The sequence below is a fragment of the Balaenoptera musculus genome, chromosome 20, assembly GCF_009873245.2.
Source record: "Balaenoptera musculus isolate JJ_BM4_2016_0621 chromosome 20, mBalMus1.pri.v3, whole genome shotgun sequence".
NCBI classification, from domain to species: domain Eukaryota; kingdom Metazoa; phylum Chordata; class Mammalia; order Artiodactyla; family Balaenopteridae; genus Balaenoptera; species Balaenoptera musculus.
This window is the reverse complement of record NC_045804.1, coordinates 9682682-9703434: the sequence shown is the minus strand read 5'-3', so window position 1 is coordinate 9703434 and position 20753 is coordinate 9682682. Positions and strand designations below refer to the sequence as shown.

General features: G+C 51.6%; 1 protein-coding gene across 1 annotated transcript in view; it reads left to right on the top strand.

Moving 5' to 3' along the window:
* Positions 1-20753, top strand: part of DNAH17 (dynein axonemal heavy chain 17) — a 116840-nt gene that overhangs the window by 9438 nt on the left and 86649 nt on the right. The window contains exons 11-18 of the mRNA XM_036836416.1: positions 4150-4415; positions 5162-5357; positions 7844-7990; positions 13170-13278; positions 13597-13700; positions 15544-15684; positions 18361-18504; positions 20345-20527. Of these exons, the coding sequence (XP_036692311.1) occupies positions 4150-4415; positions 5162-5357; positions 7844-7990; positions 13170-13278; positions 13597-13700; positions 15544-15684; positions 18361-18504; positions 20345-20527 (1290 nt within the window). The remainder of the gene's footprint in view (positions 1-4149; positions 4416-5161; positions 5358-7843; positions 7991-13169; positions 13279-13596; positions 13701-15543; positions 15685-18360; positions 18505-20344; positions 20528-20753) is intronic.

Below are 20753 nucleotides of genomic sequence, written 5' to 3'. Positions count from 1 at the left end.
GGTCACATGGCTAGCCAGTAAATAGGGAAACCAGGGCTCCAAACCAGCTCCAAGGTTCACTGCTGGCAGGATCCCTGTTCTGAACCACTCATCTGGACGGGCTCCCGTGGCCGGGAAGGCAGTCGAGTTGGCCTAGGTAGCTTAGGGCAGCGGCCGCTCTTCCAGAGGATGCCGGGGCTGGGCTTCCTGGGGCTGAGTTGGGGACCCAGGAAGCCCGCCACCCCTGAGCACAAAGATCTCTCCTCATGCCAATGCCAGGCTGTCCTTTGCCTTTTAGAATCTTTCAAAAAATGCAAATGCTTGGGGATTTGAAGCTCTGCAAATGTAATGATCAATTAAGTCTTGGATGGAGTTGGTGCTCCAGGCAAAATATCAGTGAATGCAAGTTAATACAGTGCCCCCATGCTGTTCCCTTCTGTGGAACACCCTTCCCCTGGAGCTGCCTCGGGCGCCTCCTTGGAGAGGGCCTCCCTCACTTCCTCCTCCAGGCAGGAGCCCTCCCCTCGCTCCGTGCTCCCCTCGCTCCCATCGCCAACACTGACCTGCTCGGTTTTTCTTCTTCGTGCTTGCCCCCTCCCCCGCCCGCCCCGGCATCTGTGGTGCATTGATCTCTATGAGTTTGTCGTCTTCTGAACTAGAATATAAACTCCCCGAGGGCAGGCACTTGGTTTGGGTTGACTCAGAACCGAGCCCAGCACACAGCAGGTGCTTTGGAGCTTTCCCCGTGGAGGGAAGTGGCCCCAGCCGAGGGAGTGGAGCTGTTAACCACTGCTCACTCCCGGGGAAGACCTTAGGCGGAACCAAGAGGCTCTTACCCCCAGGGCTACCCAAGTGCAAAGAGTCCCAAGTAGGGTTTGCAGCCAGTGCTTTAATGCGGAAACACCAGGTCCTCCCCTGTGGTGGGGTCTCCGAGAATTAAGACGATGCTGGAGCTGACGGACCGGGGTGCCAGGCGATTAGTCCCTCTCGCCTCCTGTGCGGATGGAGCCAGGAGAAGAAGCGCCCCCAGGCCTTCCGCTGGCTGGGTGCCACGTTGTGCTGTCTTCCAGTGATGGGGAAGGAGGTGGGTTGATGTATCCAAACCGAGACGCCTATTCCCCTCGTGATCGAGAGACCGTAGGTCCCCCCTCGGAGGGGAGGAGCTGGTCCAGGAGGAACTCCAGGTGGCACCTGAGGGACTGAAGTCCACCGCCAGGTGCTCAAACTGGCAAACGCCCTTGTTCTACCCCCGGGCGTTCTTGTGGGGAACTTCCGCACTCCTGTCGTGGCCTAGATCGGCTTCTGTACTCCACAAGGTAAAGTCCGTTTCTAACATGGAACTTTATGTCTGTGCTAGATTAGAAAGAAAATAAGGCGGAAAACTCGTGTAAACCACTTCCATCTGCTCATCTTCCTCTCTGCACCGAAGAACATCTCCTTCCCCCTGGACAACCCTGTGCTCTAATTAGGGCAGGCCCTTGGGGTCCCCTCCCTGCCGTCCCCTTGATCCCCTGCATGTTCCCAAGCTGCCTGGATGCTCTTTCTCACTGTCAGTAATTCACACGCAGCTGGGAAAGTTCTAGAGCAATTTTCCACATGAACTCCTCCTGGCAGAAAATGAAATTAACCTCCTTCCTGGAAGCCAGAGGCCAAAAATCATGTAAACGTGAAATTAAAGGAAGAGGAGTGGGAAGGAAAATAAGTCAAGGAGGTCAGCAACCAATAAGAGGAACATGTTTTTCCCAACTGTTACATGTCAGTTTTCAGAGAAATGATGCTGGTGACCTAATATGTCGGGAGCCCCTCCGCAGGGATCAGTGCTTAGCAACTCGGAGTTGCGGGGTCTTCCTGGCAGTCAGTGGCTGTTCCATCTGGCTTTCGGGGACCTGAAAATCTTTCCTCCTTTCTCTGCAGCCATTATTCCACTGTTTCCCCAAAAGGCCATTTTTAGGGACAGTGGTCTTGGTTTTCGTACCAAAAACTAGGACAAATCTAAGACTTGGGTCCAGCCCTTCCAGGCACCAAGGGCTGCAGCCCATATCCCAGAGAAAATGTGGCCGTGTGGTCTGAGCCCTGATGAATCCTCGTCTGTCTCCAGCAGTGCTCTGCCGCGGGCACCCCCAGGCTCAGGTACCCCTGCCCTGGTGACCTCAGGCTGGCTCGGAGCTGCCCTAACATGTCACGTGTCACTGTCCGACCCCACGGCCTCTCTCTCCAGGCTGCAGTAAGGGCCCCTCCCTCACCGCTCAGGCTCAGCCCCGGCCTGCGCAGCCCCTGAGGCCTCCCTGGACACCCACCGCTGTGAGAGGATCTTTTAAGAAACTCTCCTCTATGGCCCAATTTGAGCCACCCTCCGATTCCAGCCAACACTCTAACTGAAACACCCAGGTAATTCTACCTTATTCTCTTCTAAGCTTTTCAGTTTTTTTTTTTTTTACAATTGCCAATGTGTAGCATCCGCAGACCACAGGGTGATGAGCTCCTTACTTGCAGGGTGCTAGGGCATGTTTATGGTTACCACCCTCAGATATGTGAGGTGACGTCCCCCACTGGAGTAATCAGGTCAGGGCTCTCGGGCTGACAGGCCATGGAAATGACACATCCAAGGGGACCCGGGCTGTCCTGGCTCCTGGGGGAACCAGGCAGCCCACTCTTGAACCCCTGGTGTCACGGCCTGGGAACGTGCCGAGCTCTCCCTGTAATTTCCTCAAACCCCCAGGAGCTGAACTCTCCCGGTCAGCTCTTCCCGCTCTCAACACCTATGCACGATGTCTGGGCCCCGTCCCCACTGCCACCTCCACCTGGTCAGCCCAAGGCTAAACACGGGCCCCTTTGTTGGTGGGTGGAACTGTGTCCTCCAGAGAGAGAGGATGAAGTCTGGACCCCTGGGACCTGTGCATTATTGGAAATAGGGTCTGTGCAGATGTAACTGAGATGTAAATTGAGGTCCCACCACAGAGGTGTGCACCTTAATCTGGGGTCTGTGCCAGAAGAAGAGAAGAGACACACACAGGGAAGATGGCCCCACGACCAAGGAGGTAGAGGATGGAGTGACGGGTCTACAAGCCGAGGGTTGCCGCCCACCCCCAGGGACCCGGGGGCTGGGACAGACTCTCCTCTAGAGCCTTCAGGGTAGCGCAGCTCTGTCCACCTTGATTGTGGACTTGTTGCCTCCAGGCTGTGAGAGAATAAATTCTGTCGTTGAAGCTGCCCCGTTCGCGGTGCTGTCATGGCAGCCCCAGGACGCTCCTTCAGACCCTTCCCCACACCCAGCACTTGGCGACTTTAGTGGTTTGGGGACCCCACGTGGTTAAGATTGGCCTCCCTTTCACCTAGTTTGTTCCTGTTTTCCCCAGAGCATTTTTCAGAGCAAAACAAACATCCCCACGGTGGTTTTTCTTGCCTGGGTGGGTCCTTGAGAATCAGTGCTCTTCCTAAAAGGAATAATTCTCATGACTAAGACATTTCTCCCAAGTGAGAGAGTAGCACTGACATATATACACTACCAAGTGTAAAATAGATAGCTAGTGGGAAGCAGCTGCATAGCACGGGGAGATCAGCTCGATGCTTTGTGACGACCTAGAGGGGTGGGATAGGGACGGTGGGAGGGAGGCTTAAGAGGGAGGGGATATGGGGATATATGTATACATATAGCTGATTCACTTTGTTATACAACAGAAACTAACACATTGTAAAGCAATTATACTCCAATAAAGGTGTTAAAAAAAAATACAGAAAAAAAAAAAAAAGACATTTCTCCATCCAGTTATAGCGTAAGCCCTGGTTATATAAGTGCAGTATTGTGGCTGCTTTTTTTTTTTTTTTTTTTTTTAATTTTTGAAATGGTATTTCTTAAATGTTTAAATCTTCTTTGCCCAAACCCTGATTTCTCCTGGGCCCAGAATAAATTTTTCCAGACCTTGGACCTAGTTTGTACTGTTGGTTTATAAGCTAAGTATGCAGGGACCCAGCGTACATCAACATGGAAATTATTGGGGCGCCCGGTTAGCCAGTTGCTACACAGAGAAAGCTTCTTTGTCTGGAAGGCGTGTATCTTCCTGCTCCTGAAGGTTGGCTGCACATGGCATCCCAGACACGCAGCTGCGGGTGACGCCGGGGATAGGGCAGGTGGCAGGCCTCGGCGAAGGCACCTCTCTCATTTCTCCCCAGCTCCTGCACATGTATGGCAGCCTCTTGGAACGGCCTCTGATTCTCCCCGAGGTGGTGCCCAGGTACTCGGTCATGCTGGAGTTGTTTGACGCTGAGCTGGACAACACCAAGACCCTGTATGACACCCAGATGGCGGCCTCGGCAGATGGGAACATCCCCCCTATCCATAAAAACATGCCCCCGGTGGCCGGGCAGCTCAAGTGGAGCCTGGAGCTGCAGGAGAGGCTGGAGGCACCCATGAGGGACCTCAAGCTCATCGAGCACCCGTGAGTGATGGCCCCGGGCGGGCAGCGCTCCTCCACAGCTGTGGAGTTTGCGGTGGGTTGCGGGGACGTCTGTCCTAGCTCTGAGGCAGGCCCGCACTCACCATCGGCCAAGCCTTTCCTTCCCAGGGCACGGTCCCAGGAGAGACTCTGACTGCACCTCCCCCTCCTCTGGGTGCCTTCCCAGCGGGCATGTCGGGAAGGTGACCTTGGTGGTCACCCTCATGGAAATGAACAAAGACACCCAAATGAGAACAAGCAAAGGCTACTTCCTCAGTGCTGGCCAGAGCAGGGAGTCGGCCACTGTCACTTGTGTTTGGCAGAGGCTGGAAAGCAGGCGGAGGAGTGCAAGGACCCGTAGCGGAACAGAGAAGAGGCTCCCGGTCTCCCGGGCTGGAGGCCATCAGCGTGGGGACTGGAGGAGGGCGTCCCGTGTGTTTGGTCGGGAGGCATGTCTGGCTCTCTGGTTGGTCCTAAGTTGGAAGGGAGGACGGACATTAAGGAAGGTGGCAGTTATGAGTCAAGTCCTGGCCATTCAGGGCCAATATTACAAGGGTTATCATTTGACTTTCTGGGCTGGTTGCTGCCTGTGAAGGGCATCATCTATGTGGACGTTCAGTGTCTCAGCCCGGAAGAAACAGAGAGCTGGCTGCCTGCTGCATCACCCCAAGGTCTGGCAGGCACGGTTGGGGTGCTAGCGAGGCCCCGAGGGAGACAGCACCTGACCCTCCTCCTAACTCTGATTCCAGGGTCATGTCCAGCGTGGAGGCCAAGCTGATCTACCAGAAATACGATGAGATGGTGGAACTGCTGAGAAGCTACCGTGAGAGGATCTACCAGCAGTGGGCGGCGGGGGTGGACCAGGACTGCCGCTTCACCCTGGGGCAGCCCCTGGTCCAGCGGGACCCCGCCACCAGCCTCGTCCGTGTCAACTTCAGCAAAGCGGTAGGTGTCGTCTGGCCGCAGCATCAAGAGGGTAGCTGGGCCAGAGGCTGTCCCGGGGACCTAGGGTTCCCCACGGGGCAAGCCCACGTGACCCTGAGGCTGACCCCCCCCCCTCCTACCAACAGCATGGACTTGTGGGGTTGGTGTTTATGTCATATTTAGCTACAGCTTTATTATTCAGGTGTTGCTTAAAGAACGCCCAGGATATATTTAAGATATGAGATAATCGTAGCCTCCTTGAAAATAGCTGGAATGAGGACGCTATTTTATTTTATTTTATTTTTATTTTTTTTTTTTAACATCTTTATGGGAGTATAATTGCTTTACAATGGTGTGTTAGTTTCTGCTTTATAACAAAGTGAATCAGTTATACATATACATATGTTCCCATATCTCTTCCCTCTTGCGTCTCCCTCCCTCCCACCCTCCCTATCCCACGAGGACGCTATTTTAAAGCTGGGCCGCCTTTCATGGGACCCCAAGAGGAACCATCAATTTGAGAATTTAAAAGAAAAAAAAAAGGTCTTTTCAGGATCTGAATAAGTGGACCCCCTGGTCAAGCCGGGAAGGCTGGAGGGAATCCACACCGTCCAGAGCTAAACCCCAGGTAGTTAACCAAGTGCGCGGGCAGAAGCTGGAGCAACCTGCATCTCTACAAGCACCTGCCTTACGAGAACGCATCGGCCCTGCTCTGAAGTCAGCGGTGATACCAGGAAGGCAGGGAACCCAGATGTGACTTTTCCTCTGAAACCTTCTTTCACCCAAATTCATTCTTTCATTCAACAAATAGTTACTGAGCACCTACTTTGTGTACGTGTTTGGGATAAATTAGTGAACCAACAAAGATCTCTGTCCTTCTGGAGCTTGCCTCCTACAGGGAGAGGGGGAGAGAGAGAGACAGAGAGAGGGGAGAAAGTGGTGGGGGCCCGGTGGAAGGGCCAGGAGAAGAGGGGGAGGGGACGATGAACCAGCATAACGTGTAACACATGGGAACGTGATGGTCGGTACCTCAAAGAATGGGAAAGGCAGGTAAGCGGGGAATGGACAGAGCCGGAGGAAGGCGGCAGGTTGCGGCTTTGGATTCGAGCAGAGACTTGCAGGAGGTGAGGGAGTTGGCCGGCAAAGATGGGAGGAAAGCCTTCGAGGAGAGCAAATAGCTAAAGCAAAGGCCAGGAGGTATGCGTGTGCCTGGCGTGTTGTGGGAGCAGCGAGGAGACCAGTGGGGCCGGGGTGGAGTGAGCAGGGGAGGTGCAGGGAAAGGGGGTGAGGAGAGGATGGAGCACAGAGAGCCTCACGGGCCCTGAAAGGGACTTGGGTCTTTGTTCCGGGCAAGATGGCAGCCGTTGCAGGGTTTCGAGCAGAGGAGGGCCCTGATCTGATTGATGCTAGGGTCCCCCTAGATGCTGTGTGTGAGTGGACTTGGGGGGAGGGCAAGGCCAGAAGCACAGAGACCACTTAGGAGTGTTTTGCTGGAATCCAGGTGAGGGATGATGAGAGGGTGGTGGCCTGGACCAGAGCAGCAGCAGTGAAGGTGCGCAGAGGTTAGATGAGATTTTGATCACAGGGCCGATGAGATCCTAGACAGGTTGGAAATCACGTGTGCAGGAAGAGAGGGGTCAGCCCCAGCATTCTGGGGCTGGGCAACTGGAAGGGGGGAATGGCCATCAGATGAGACAGCGGGTGGAGGCGACCAGTGGGCAAGACTGCTCTGTTTCAGTCACGTTGAGTTTGACATGTCAACTGGACATCCACATGGAGACGCTGAGTAGGCAGGTAGATACAGGAGTCTCAAGTCAGGAGAGAGACCCGAGTTGGGGACGTGAGCACGGGAATCATTCACACGTAGATGGTTCTTAACGCTGTGACGCTGGATGAGGTCACCAACGTGAGAGCAGATCGAGAGGGACCCCATCCACGGTTCTCCAACACTTAAATCTCAGAAGCATCAGAGAGACTGGTAATGGGGACCAGGAGAGCCTGGTGTCCTGGACGCAAAGAGGGGACCATGTGCCCAGGAGGGGGAGGGACCAGCTGCTGAGATGTCACGTGAGACGGGGCCTGTGAAGTGACCCGTGGATTCAGCAATGTGAAGGTTACTGGGGCCTCCACAAGAACGGTGTTGGCTGAGCAGCGAGGGCAGAAGCTCTGTCGGAAGGGATGCCCTGCTGTTGGTCTCCTGGGCTGTAACCAGGGGGTGGAGAGGGACAAGGGAAGGTCAGACCCTAGGGAGGAGCCTTTCTTTAGACACCTGGGGGGTTAGAATGATGGTGCCCACCACGCTGGTGATGCCAGCACTTCTAGGCATCAGGACCAGTCAATAGGGTGAAGGCATCGTGATCCTGCCAGTGGAGCCCATCCCCAATCAGACCTCCCGCCCGCTTTGGGGGCTGTAGAAGCATCCCAGGGACAGACCCTCACTTGTGCTGCCAAGTGCTGTGCCACTGAGGCCACCCCCTGACCTCTTCTGTTCTCTTCATTCACCTTAGCTGGTGGCAGTGCTGAGAGAGGTCAAGTACCTGAACTTCCAGCAACAAAAAGAGATTCCCAGCAGCGCCGAGAACCTGTTCTCACAGTACGAAACCTTCCGGAAGTTCGTGGGCAACTTGGAACTCATTGCCGGCTGGTACAATGAGGTGAGCTGGTGTTGCTTTGTTTTGTTTGCCACGTTGGGGGTTTTGTTTAGAACAAACATAGGTGTACGATCCCCACACAGAATAGAACTGAGAATGTTTTCGTATTTGGAGGTGGTTGGAGCCACCCTCTGGGGAGAACCCATGTCCTCACCTTTTCCACCTTCCAGAGTTGCCCGCGTTCCGTGGCTCGAGGCCACGTCACGCCACCTTCGGATCACAGCACCTTGTCATGTTCCCTTCCTTTGTTCTTCTTGGCTCCCTCTTATAAGGACCTTGCGATCGCATTGGGCCCACCCGACGTCAAGGTGCTTAACTGCATCACGTCTGCAAATTCTCTTTTGCCAAGTGCAAGGTGACATAGAGGTCCTGTGGATTAGGACGTGACGTCTTTGGGGGCCATTATTCAGCCTACCGCAGATACCTCATCCAAAAGGGGCCAATGAGATTCCCTCTCCTTGAACCCTGGGAATTTGGAATTGGGTCCCAGCATCATTCACACCAGAGTCTCGGGGGAGCAGAGAAACCAGAATGAGCAGAAACCCGGGTCGCAGAAGGAAGGGAGCAGGCGGGTGGAGTGGACCACCGGAGAGGCCCCACGAGACAAGAGGGGAGCCCAGAAGTGCGCTTTGTGGGTCCAGCCCCCGGGGCTCCACCAGCGCACCTCCACGTGACCTGAGCCAGCTTTAGTGGGCTTAGGTTTCTTGCAGCCAACTTGCCCCCAACTGGAGCCACTGTGTGGGACCTGGAATATTTCTGTTTCTGGGTTTTGCATCTCGATCTGTGGGAGAGATGCTTACGCGCTCCCAAATCCCTGATGTGACGGCCCCTTTCCTAGAGCCCTGAGGAGCATGCCTCGGTCGCCTTCCCTGGCCTGTCTTGTAGGGGCCTTGAACTTAACGCCCGGTTCCAACCAGAACGTGGAGAGGGAGATTCCTGTCCTGCCCCTCCCCTGCCTGCTTGTTAAGTGCTCTCTGAGTCGGTAGTAATTGGAGCACAGCTCTACCATGCACCTCCTCCCTATGGTGGCCAGATTTGACGAAGCCCAGGAATTCCCTGCCAAAAAAGAGAATAGTTGGAACATCAAAAGATTCAGGGGCTTCCCTGGCGGCGCAGTGGTTGAGAGTCTGCCTGCCAGTGCAGGGGACACGGGTTCGAGCCCTGGTCTGGGGGGATCCCACATGCCGCGGAGCAACTGGGCCCGTGAGCCACAATTACTGAGCCTGCGCGTCTGGAGCCTGTGCTCCGCAACAAGAGAGGCCAATAGTGAAAGGCCCGCGCACCGCGATGAAGAGTGGCCCCCACTTGCCACAACTAGAGAAAACCCTCGCACAGAAACGAAGACCCAACACAGCCATAAATAAATAAATTTAAAAAAAAAAGATTCAGAGCAAGGCCTTTGGGACACTGGGGAAGCCTCCCGATCTTGCTAGAAGTGACCGCCTCCTACCTGAACGTGAAGTGAAGCACGCCAGGTCATGCCATCACGTGGATTTGTCAAAAAGTATCACTCCCGGGCTTCCCTGGTGGCGCAGTGGTTGAGAATCTGCCTGCCAATGCAGGGCACACGGGTTCGAGCCCTGTTCCGGGAAGACCCCACATGCCGCGGAGCAACTAGGCCCGTGAGCCACAACCACTGAGCCTGCGCGTCTGGAGCCTGTGCTCCGCAACAAGAGAGGCCGCGATAGTGAGAGGCCCGCGCACCGCGATGAAGAGTGGCCCCCGCTCGCCGCAACTAGAGAAAGCCCTCGCACGGGAACGAAGACCCAACACAGCCATAAATAAATAAATAAATAAATAAATAATTAAAAAAAAAAAAAAAGTATCGCTCCCCCACCGCTCACCCTGACACACCCACCACAAAACCAACCATAGACCCATTCCTTAACTCTATTCCACAAATTAGAGCATGGGGGTGATGTAACCTGAAATGTGTTCAAGATAAACTGGAGTAAGCTCATTTTCACTAATTTCATTTTTTAAGATAAAATTTGAATCGACTCACTTATTGGTGCCGTGAACTGTGACAGCCCAGGGCCTGCCTTAAGTGCGTTTCCTTGAATTAGCTTTCTCCAGAACCAGCTCTCTTCAGGTTCAAAGAACGCCGTGTTCATCCGTTCCCTGGAACGCCTCCCGGCCACGGTGTTTAGGAAGAATGGAAGCCTTAGAGATACAGTCACGTGGAAAAATGTTTGTGGGTTACTTTCAGTGCAAGAGCTTTTTTTTTTTTTTAACAACGATGCAATCAGAAACAAACAAAAAAATCCAACAAACGTTATTTAGAATGAAACAAAAAAAATTGATCTTCCACTTCTGAATTTGCAAACAAAACCCAACCAGTCACATGCGGGGGAAGCGTGTTAGCTTCCACTGTGAATGACATTGTTCTGCTAATAAAAACATTAGACAAAGATGGGGAGTCGGGGAGTGAGACCCAGAGCTCAGCGCCTGCAGTGACCCTTATTACTGATGCCAGCTCCCCTCTCTGGAGATGCTCCTGGTCCCTTAGATGGCGCTTCTTATTCTTAACGTACTTTCTGTTGCCGAGAGAGACCCCAGGCCCCCAGACTGCTAATGTCTATTAATGTTTGAGCTAGGTAAGTGCTGGAGTGGGGCTTGAAGGAATCTGCTGGGGGGTCTGGGAAAAATGCCCTAAAGGTGTGGATTTATTACATAGGCTGCTGAAAAATAATAAACAGGGCATATTAAATGGATCTCATCGCTGTGAGCTTTGTTTACTCTGGGCAATCACAAAGGCATAATAACATTTAGCTCTTGTCTGGGCTATTCGTGTAATTGTTTAATATTCAAACTCTGATAAATGGAATCAAGATTTCACATTGACTTACTTTATAATTCTGTCAGTGCTTTCTTTTGCTCCTGTCTGGTTTCCACTGGTAATAGCTGTTAAGCTTTATTTCTCTGCCCTACCATACCTTTCCTAAGAGTTAATTGTCTGAAAAGGAGGACATGGGTGGGGAGGGGGCACCATTTAAAGTACCAAATATATGTCAAGAGTTATTGTGAGTGGAGCTGGGAAAACTGGATGGCTACGTGTAAAAGAATGAAATTAGAACGCTCCCTAACAGCATACACAGAAATAAACGCAAAATGGATTAAAGACCTAAATGTAAGGCCAGACACTACAAAACTCTTAGAGGAAAACATAGGCAGAACACTCTATGACATAAATCACAGCAAAATCCTTTTTGACCCACCTCCTAGAGAAATGGAAATAAAAACAAAAATAAACAAATGGGACCTAATGAAACTTAAAAGCTTTTGCACAGCAAAGGAAACCATAAACAAGATGAAAAGACAACCCTCAGAATGGGAGAAAATATTTGCAAACGAAACAACTGACAAAGGATTAATCTCCAAAATACACAGGCAGCTCATGCAGCTCAATATCAAAAAAACAAACAACCCAATCCAAAAATAGGCAGAAGACCTAAATAGACATTTCTCCAAAGAAGATATACAGATTGCCAACAAACACATGAAAGGATGCTCAACATCACTAATCATTAGAGAAATGCAAATCAAAACTACAATGAGGTATCACCTCACACCGTCAGAATGGCCATCATCAAAAAATCTACAAACAATAAATGCTGGAGAGGGTGTGGAGAAAAGGGAACCCTCTTGCACTGTTGGTGGGAATGTAAATTGATACAGCCACTATGGAGGACAGTATGGAGTTTCCTCAAAAAACTAAAAATAGAACTACCATACGACCCAGCAATCCCACTCCTGGGTGTATACCCTTAGAAAACCATAATTCAAAAAGAGTCATGTACCACAATGTTCATTGCAGCTCTATTTACAATAGCCAAGACATGGAAGCAACCTAAGTGTCCATCGACAGACGAATGGATAAAGATGTGGCACATATATACAATGGAATATTACTCAGCCATAAAAAGAAAGGAAATTGAGTTATTTGTAGTTAGGTGGATGGACCTAGAGACTGTCATACAGAGTGAAGTAAGTCAGAAAGAGAAAAACAAATACCGTATGCTAACAGATATATATAGAATCTTAAAAAAAATGGTTCTGAAGAACCTAGGGGCAGGACAGGAATAAAGACGCAGATGTAGAGAATGGACTTGAGGACACGGGGAGGGGGAAGGGTAAGCTGGGACAAAGTGAGAGAGTGGCATGGACATATATACACTACCAAATGTAAAATAGATAGCTAATGGGAAGCAGCCGTATAGCACAGGGAGATCATCTCTGTGCTTTGTGACCACCTAGAGGGGTGGGTGAGGGAGGGTGGGAGGGAGATGCAAGAGGGAAGAGATGTGGGGATGTATGTATATATATAGCTGATTCACTTTGTTATACAGCAGAAACTAACACACCATTGTAAAGCAATTATACTCCAATAAAGATGTTTAAAAAAAAAAAAGAATTATTGTGAAAGGCAAATAGCATCTAATGTACAATTTAAATTCTATGTACATCCCTCACTTTAGAGAGTAGACCTGTCCTTGAAAACTTACATGTAAATCAAAATATTGCCAGATAGGACAGTATTCCAAAGCACAACTGGTGCTTGTTATTTAAAGGTGTAATTAATAAAAACTGTATACACACTCTGTCTTTTTTTTTTTTTTTTCTGTTCTGTGAATTGGGGTTTTAGAGTGTTACATGAATTTCTTAGCTCAGGGTAGACCCATATCAAGCCTGTATGGAACCTACCCTACCGTTCACTCTGATGATTTAACAAGTGAAACAGCTTCTCCACAGATCCTGGACCTCCTTTGTATAATCACATTTCGAGCCTTAGATCATGGGCAAGGCGATGTTCTGAGAAATGCCCCAGAAGTGTCCCAGTTACCAGTGTGTATTTCTCTGATTTTCTTTTTATGATTCTAAGCCAGATTTTGTAAGTTTTGGATTATGTACACACTGTTTTTGCATTAGTGAATTTCCTTCTCTTTCTACCCCATAACATGGGTGATTAGGAGTTAAGTATATACATAAATCCTTGGTGATAAAAAATAATTTTAAAAGTTGGAATCTCCTGAACTTTGATGTACACATAATTCCCAATTAAATAACACTAACTGTAATTGGTTTGGTTGGTATTGAGTAATAAGCACCCTTACCAGGAGACGATTTTAAATCTGCTTGGATTTGGAACAAAGGCCCTGAAACTGTAGCCCTTGTTTTGCAGATAAAGACCACTGTGAAGGACGTAGAATTTCCACTGATAAAGTCAGAATTGGAAGCAATCGATGTCAAATTGTTGGACGCTGAGACGACCTTATTCTGGAATGGCAAAGGTACAAAGGCAACATTCATTTCCCCTTAGGTTAAACTTGGGTGAGGGGGATGGAGGGGCGGGTCCAACCTGTCAGCCGTCTGCAGTTCCTGTGGAATTAGTGATCCGCCTACGTGGGGATAGGGAGGCCCTGTTTCCGAAGAGACACGATGTGCTTTATTCCTCAGCGTTGCCTTTTAGGAAGCTCTCCGCGATTTCCTCTGCTTCAGGCTCCAGAGAAGCGGACAGACTCGCCGAGCATTGTGTTGTCATCATGAGTGTTAAGCCAGCCCTTGCTAAATCGTTCATTTTGTAAGATCCCTTTATGCTTCTATTTTAGGTGTGTTTGAATATATTCAAGAGATGCGAGAAATGCTATACAACTTGCAGAACAGGATACAAAAAGCAAAGCAAAACATAGAGGGGATTTCCCAGGCCATGAAGGTGAGTAACCTGCAAAGCACAGAGCGGGGCTTAAATGGGGACCCCGGAGAGGGTCCTGGGGAAACAGGCCCCCTCGGAGATGACCACGGAAAGTGCCCACGGCAGTGGGGGCCTGCTGTGTGAGGCTCTGGGGTGTACCATGGTGACGTCAGGGTGGCCCCAAGGCAGAAGAGCCCCTGGTCACTCTGTAGAGCTCCATTCCATTTGGGTCTGTTGAGCTCAGCAGGTGTGTGGGCAGGTCCCCCTGCCAGGCGGGTGCCAGGAACGAAGGTGGGGGTGGAGACGCGCTCAGACTCAGCCCCACCAGGAGCTCATCCCTCGATGCAGAGCAGCACAGGTCCTTGCTCTCAAGCCTGACCCAGAAAACTGGGGGAAAGCCCTCGCTAGCACTACCCTCCCCCACCACAGTTTGTCATCAGTGCCTGAATTTGCAGACACCTGCCGTGGGCCAGCACTGGTTTGTTCATTAGAAAACACCTCTTCTGTTTTGCGACTCCTTTGGCTTATCACGGTGTGAAACTCTTTCCTTCGTTACAATTGACGTTCTTTTCATCACCAGCCACTTAGATTTAACTCAATACATTGTAAGCAAAAGCCATTGCTCATCCCACTTTTTTTCTGATTTTTTTTGATTCAGTTTTCATTCGATCAGACTATTTCCTCAAGTAATTGCCTCAGAAAGGGTGCGTTGATGACCTACTTCCTGACTCCTTGCTTTCCAAAACTATCTTTCTTTGGATCTCACCTATAGCTGTCTTGTCCAAGTAAAGGATTTTTTGATATGGTCCTTTTCTTTCAGTAGTCTAGAAGCATCCCTATATTCGTCTGCTCTGGCTGCCATAACAAAGGACCAGAGGCTGGGCAGCTTAAACAGCAGAAATTTATTGTCTCATAGTCCTGGAGGCTAGAAGTTTCAGATCAAGGTGCCAGCAGGGTTGGTTTCTTCTGAGGCCTCTCTCCTGGGTGTGTAGACGGCCGTCTTCTCCCTGTGTCCTCGCACGGTCGTCCCTCTGTGTCTATGTCCTAATCTCCTCTTCTTATAAGAACACCAGCCATATCGGATTTAGGCCCACCCTAATGACCCCACTTTAATCACCTCTTTAAAGATCTTCTCTCCAAAGGCAGTAACATCCTGAGATGTTAGAGGTTAGAACTTCAACATATAAATTTGCGGGAGGAGGCACAGTTCAGGCCACAGCCACCCCTGCTTATAGCCTCAATGTTGAAAAAGCTGACAAAGGTATGACTTCCCTTTGCTGATATATTTGATATTTCCTTTGAAAGATATTTTTTGATTTTCCTGTTCTCTCTGTCCAAAGGTAGGTAGAGTCCTTGGTCATCTTCAGGGTTCAGACACGTCACCAGAGTGTATCCAGACGTGTGTCTCCTTTTGTTAATGTTCCCTGGATCCATAAAGTACTTTCAATCCGAAAATGGCAACCTTTCCTCAGCCCCCGGGCGCCTTCTCCAGTCACTCATTCTCTCCTGTGTGTCCCTTTCTGTCCTGGACTCTGAACATCTCCACATGTGTCTCCGGATCCGGCTGCCATGTCCCCTCACCCCCAGCTCCTGAGGTTCCCTGACAAGAGGGTCAGATGCTCCTTCCCCTAGAGGGGCTCCTGACTGGGGAACATGCACAGGGGTCTCTCCGTGGTCCTCCAAGGCCCTGGTTGGTTTTGAGTCACATCACTGGAGGCTCTCTGGCCAACAGTCCTCAGCGGCCCCTCGGCCTCTGCGAGGCCAGCCTAGGATGGGGACACTCACTCTAAAGGCTGTGTAGGAGGAAGTAGGGCCAGAAGCTTTTTCTCCAGACACTTTTCTCCCGCTCACCTTTTCCCTCCAGGACTGGTCGGCCAACCCAATGTTTGAAAGGAAGGACAACAAGAAAGAGGCCCTGTTAGACTTGGACGGGAGGATGGCCAATCTCAACAAGCGCTACACCGCGGTCAAGGACGCCGGCCTGAAGATCCAGTCCATGGTCATGGTAAGGAGCTGCCCGGGAGGGCCTTGCAGAGGCCATGGGCTCTCAGCAGCCAGGGAGGGAGGAGGGAGAGCTCGAGGCTTCAGAAAACGTCAGGCATCTAAGACCTTTAATCCAGGGGTCCCATCTTATAGTAGCAAACCCTGCTAACTGCTCACCCGGAAGCCTGATTCCTCTTGTCAACATGTCTGCCCTCCTCCCCTAAGGGTGTCAGAGCACCCTCCCCCCACCCCACATGAATCGGTGTGGACAAGTGACACCTTCATACCAAGTCCCTGGGAGAAGCTGTATCACGGCTTCCCACCCCTGAGTGTGAGGAAGGCCCGGCAGCACGGGAAGAGAGAGAAGCACGGAATGTGGGTGCCCTGTGGTGTTTGGGTGCCAACACGTTGAAACTGGGATAATGTGCGGACACGTGCCCGCTGGGCTGCCCAGCGTGCAGGTTATTCCTTTCTGCCAGCCGTCTCAAGGGTCCATGGGCCCGGGGCCCCACGGGCACGGGCACGGTCGGAGGGGGATGCAGAATGGGAGCCTCACGTCCCTGGCAGCTCTGCCTGATTCCCGGCAGCATGGGGTTCTCATGCCTTCCTCCGTCCGTGGCCACTTTAGCCAGCTTGCATTTTCACCTGTTTCTGAGGCAAATGTGAAAGGTGCAGCTCTGTGTTGGCCTGGAAAGGAGAAAACTGCCCGCCCCCGCCCCCCCCCACCGAGCTCAAGATATTTTCAGGACAGTTTTTCGGCGTTTCCCAGTGCATGGTGCAAATCATTGCTGTGGCCTTAAATGATGGGTCGCCGCATCCAGACAGACCAGCAGGCCCCCCGGGAGGAGGGTCTGTGCTGGGCTGTTCTCATGATGAAGTCATTGATTGGAAGGTCATTGCCTCTGTGGAGTGACTTGACTGGACCAAGAAATATTTTGTCTTGTTTCCAGATTCTCTTCCTTTCCCCTTTGCCCTGGTGCCAGAAGGTCCAACGAAATTAACATGTTAAACTGCAAAAAGGTTATTTGGAAGAGTTAACCGATTAACCTATTAACATTCCCAGATGTGTTGGAAACAACACGGGAGAGAGAAATCTAGCTTAGCATTGGGAAGAGGTTCACGGCACACTAGCCCAGCTGGAGGGCGAGCCAGGAGGGAACAGGAACCCCAGTGAGACAGAGGCCAGCGAGCCATTGACAAGGCTTTGTTACCGCAACGTTTGCCAGAGTCCTCTACTCCCACAATAGTCATTGGAGCCATTGTTACACTGAAGTTATTGAAGCCTGTGTCTTCTCTCCCCTATTAGAATATGACTGCCTGAGGGTACAGACTGGGTCACAGTCATCTTTGTGTTTTCCTGTAGCACTCAGTGTCTTACAGTTTCATCTATCCACCAACCCATCCATCCATCCATCCATCCACCCACCCATCCACCCATCCATCCATCCACCCACCCATCCACCCATCCACCCATCCACCCATCCACCCATCCAACCATCTACCCATCCACCCAAACATCCACCCATCCATCCATCCACCCACCCATCCACCCATCCACCCATCCACCCATCCAACCATCTACCCATCCACCCAAACATCCATCCATCCATCCATCCACCCATCCACCCATCCATCCATCCACCCATCCATCCATCCATCCACCCATCCATCCACCCATCCATCCATCCACCCATCCATCCACCCATCCATCCATCCATCCATCCACCCATCCATCCACCCACCCACCCATCCACCCATCCACCCATCCACCCATCCACCCATCCAACCATCTACCCATCCACCCAAACATCCACCCATCCATCCATCCACCCATCCATCCACCCATCCATCCACCCATCCACCCATCCACCCATCCATCCACCCATCCACCCATCCACCCATCCATCCATCCACCCACCCACTCATCCACCCATCCATCCATCCACCCACCCATCCACCCACCCACCCACCCACCACCCACCCACCAAACATCCATCCATCCATCCACCCATCCATCCACCCATCCATCCATCCATCCATCCATCCACCCACCCACCCATCCACCCATCCATCCATCCACCCACCCATCCACCCATCCACCCACCCATCCATTCACCCACCCACCCACCCATCCATCCATCCACCCACCCACCCACCCAAACATACATCCATCCATCCATCCATCCATCCATCCATCCACCCACCCACCCACCCACCAGCTCCTGCTCTGTTCCAGGCATACTACTTAGTGCTGGAGGTATAATGGTGGAAAGGACAGTCAATCCCTGTCCTCGTGATGCTTGGCATCAAGGGGAGGTACAGACCAAAGACAAAATAATTCAGAGTTGTCATCTGTGCCATCACAGGCACAAATAACGAATTGCTAGAGGGAACACAGGTCGGGGGGCAGGGACAGGAACCAGACCTGAGATGAATGGGGGGTGGTCAAGAAGGGCCTTTGTGAGGAGCTGACATTTGAGCTGAAACCTAAAAGATGAGAAGAAGCCACACCTGGCATGAATGGGAGGGAGCAGCCTGTAGGAAGAGCCTGGAGCGTTCAAGAAGCCAAAAGCAGACCCCTGTGTGTGGAGGGTGTGAACAAGGATGAGGGTAGCCCAGGGAATTGTTGAATAAATTGCCTAAAGAGGGAACAAGTGGACCAGTGAAACGACAGCCAGCCATGTGGTTCTGTTTGCAGGAAAATGCGGAACTCTTCAGAGCAAATACGACGAGCCAGTCCTGGAAGGATTATGTCAACTACGTTGACGGCATGGTCTTGGATGAATTTGACCATTTCATTCGCAAGTCTCTAAATTACCTAATGGACAACATGGTTGTAGATGTAAGTTACAAATGTGAGATATATATATGCATATACATATATATGTATTATGATATTATAAATATGAGAAAGGTTTATGCTGGAATCTATAATCTGTGGTTTCCTGATGAAAGAACAGACTGTCATGTTACAAATGAACAGACTTCCCAGGGTGACCAACTCGTCCCAATTTTAAACCTGAAAGTCCTGCGTCCCAGAACCCTGCTCAGTCCTGGGTGCTCAGGATATCTGGTCCTTAAATATGCTGCAGCTTAAGAGGGCTATAGAACACCTACAGGGATCTGAGTTGTCCTATGCTGCTGCCAGGTGAGGAAAAGCAGGTACCACTGCCCCCTCCTTATGCTGATTGGGGCTGGGAGGTGCCCTCCTATCGGCAACATCAGCCACCAACCCGCTCAACCCTCTGCTGAATTGAGTAGAAGCTTAAACCAGGTCAGCAAAGTGGATTTGCTGGTTAATTGCATCCCAGCCTGTTCTCCAAGAGCTATTTCCTGCCCATGTCCTTTTCACTACAATGGTTCCCAAGTGATTTTGAATACTGCCAGGAGGGCAAGATGAAAGACACTCTCCCCCCCACAGACTACCCGCAGGAAAGGATGGTGGGCACTGCAGTGAGATGCCCTTACACAAGCTGCAGAGGGCAGTTGTCACCAGAAAATCACAGACCCCAGATTCTGTTGATGAAAGTAGTCGGCATTACCAACTGTTAAGTCTCACCAAGCAAGGCACAGTGACACGGTATCAGCAATGAAGGTAGCTAATTTATAGTAAACTTATAAACTAATTTATCACTACAAAGAGAGGAGAGTCACAATCAAAAGCATGATGAGGCCCTGATAACAAAGCATCCTCAAAAAATCCCAGCGAGTCCCCGTATTTGCAAGTGGCCAAGCAGCGGGAGCGGACCCCTGAGTCAGAGGCTTTAGAAAAGTCTGGTCACCTGAGTTTGTGACAACTGACCTCTCCCACTTAGCAACTCACTCAGGCACTAGTGCAGACCCCCCCCGCCTCAGTCATAGAACCAGGGGTCTCTCAAGCCAGCCACCCACGGGGCCAGCATGGGACTACGTTTGGAGGAAGATCAGTGGCCGTGGAGCAGGTCCCGAGGCCACCCGTGGCCTTGGCTCACACTTTGAGACTCGCCGGTATGTTGGGCGAGCCTCTACCCTGTCCCCTGACACATGAGGCTGCACCTCAGCCTCACAGCCTCACAAGAGGGACCCTCACAAGAGGGAATAGACAGGGTTGTGGCGTGTGTGCTTTAGAAACAGAACCTCCAAGGGACATGAGGGCGTGTCCTTTCTGGAGCTCAGCGGAGACCATCCTGCCTGTCTGTGACACTCCCTGCCCCTGCCCCACTGAGCACTGTGGCCACAGCTGCTGACACACCTGAGACAGCCGCCGCCCCACGTGCTCTATGTGTTAGCCATCCCTCTAGTCCTCACGGTAACCCAAGGAGATGGGGACAAGGGTTGCCTCTGTTCTATAAAGCAGCTGTACTCATTTTGTATATTTGGGGAAACTGGGAAGCCGAGGGTCTCGCCCAAGGCCACGCAGCTAGACAGTAGCAGATGTGGGCTTTGACCGGAGGTAACGGGTCTCCTCAGCACTCACGATCACTGCTGTATCCCGCCCTGGACACCCAACCTGCATTTGGCCCGATGGCGGTGCATTTGGTTGTGTAGTTCTCGCTCAAGGGCCCTCAGGAAGTGTGTTCTCTGCAGGGGCCCCAGCCAGCAGGAGTTAGCCATATACCTTGTCCGGTGCTGGGGGGAACATCCGGGCACTGAAAATGGTTCAGCCGAGGGCAAGGCTTTGACCCCATGACGGCCTGTTTCAGGAGAGCATCGCACCGCTGTTTGAGGTCCGCATGGAGCTGGACGAGGATGGGCTGGTCTTCAATCCGTCCCTGGAGGTGGGCGGGGACCGAGGCTTCCTGGCGCTGATTGGGAGCCTGGTCACTGACATCTGCAATGCAGCCAAGCTCATCCCCAGGTTGGCCAAGGGCAGGATGAACTACAAGGTCAGTCTGGGCTTGGTACGGCCCCACCCCTTTCCCTGCCACCAACTGCTACCCCTAACGGGTCCTGAGTGTGAAGAGGAGCCCAGAGGCTTCCATTCCATCGGGTTCCCCAGGACGGTGGCCCGGATTTCTCTCTCCACTCCTGAGATCTCATCTTTCTCCCCAGAGCGGCTTCTCCTCGGTCGACCTGGTTTTCATTCCCCTGATGCCTCCCCACCCCCAATAA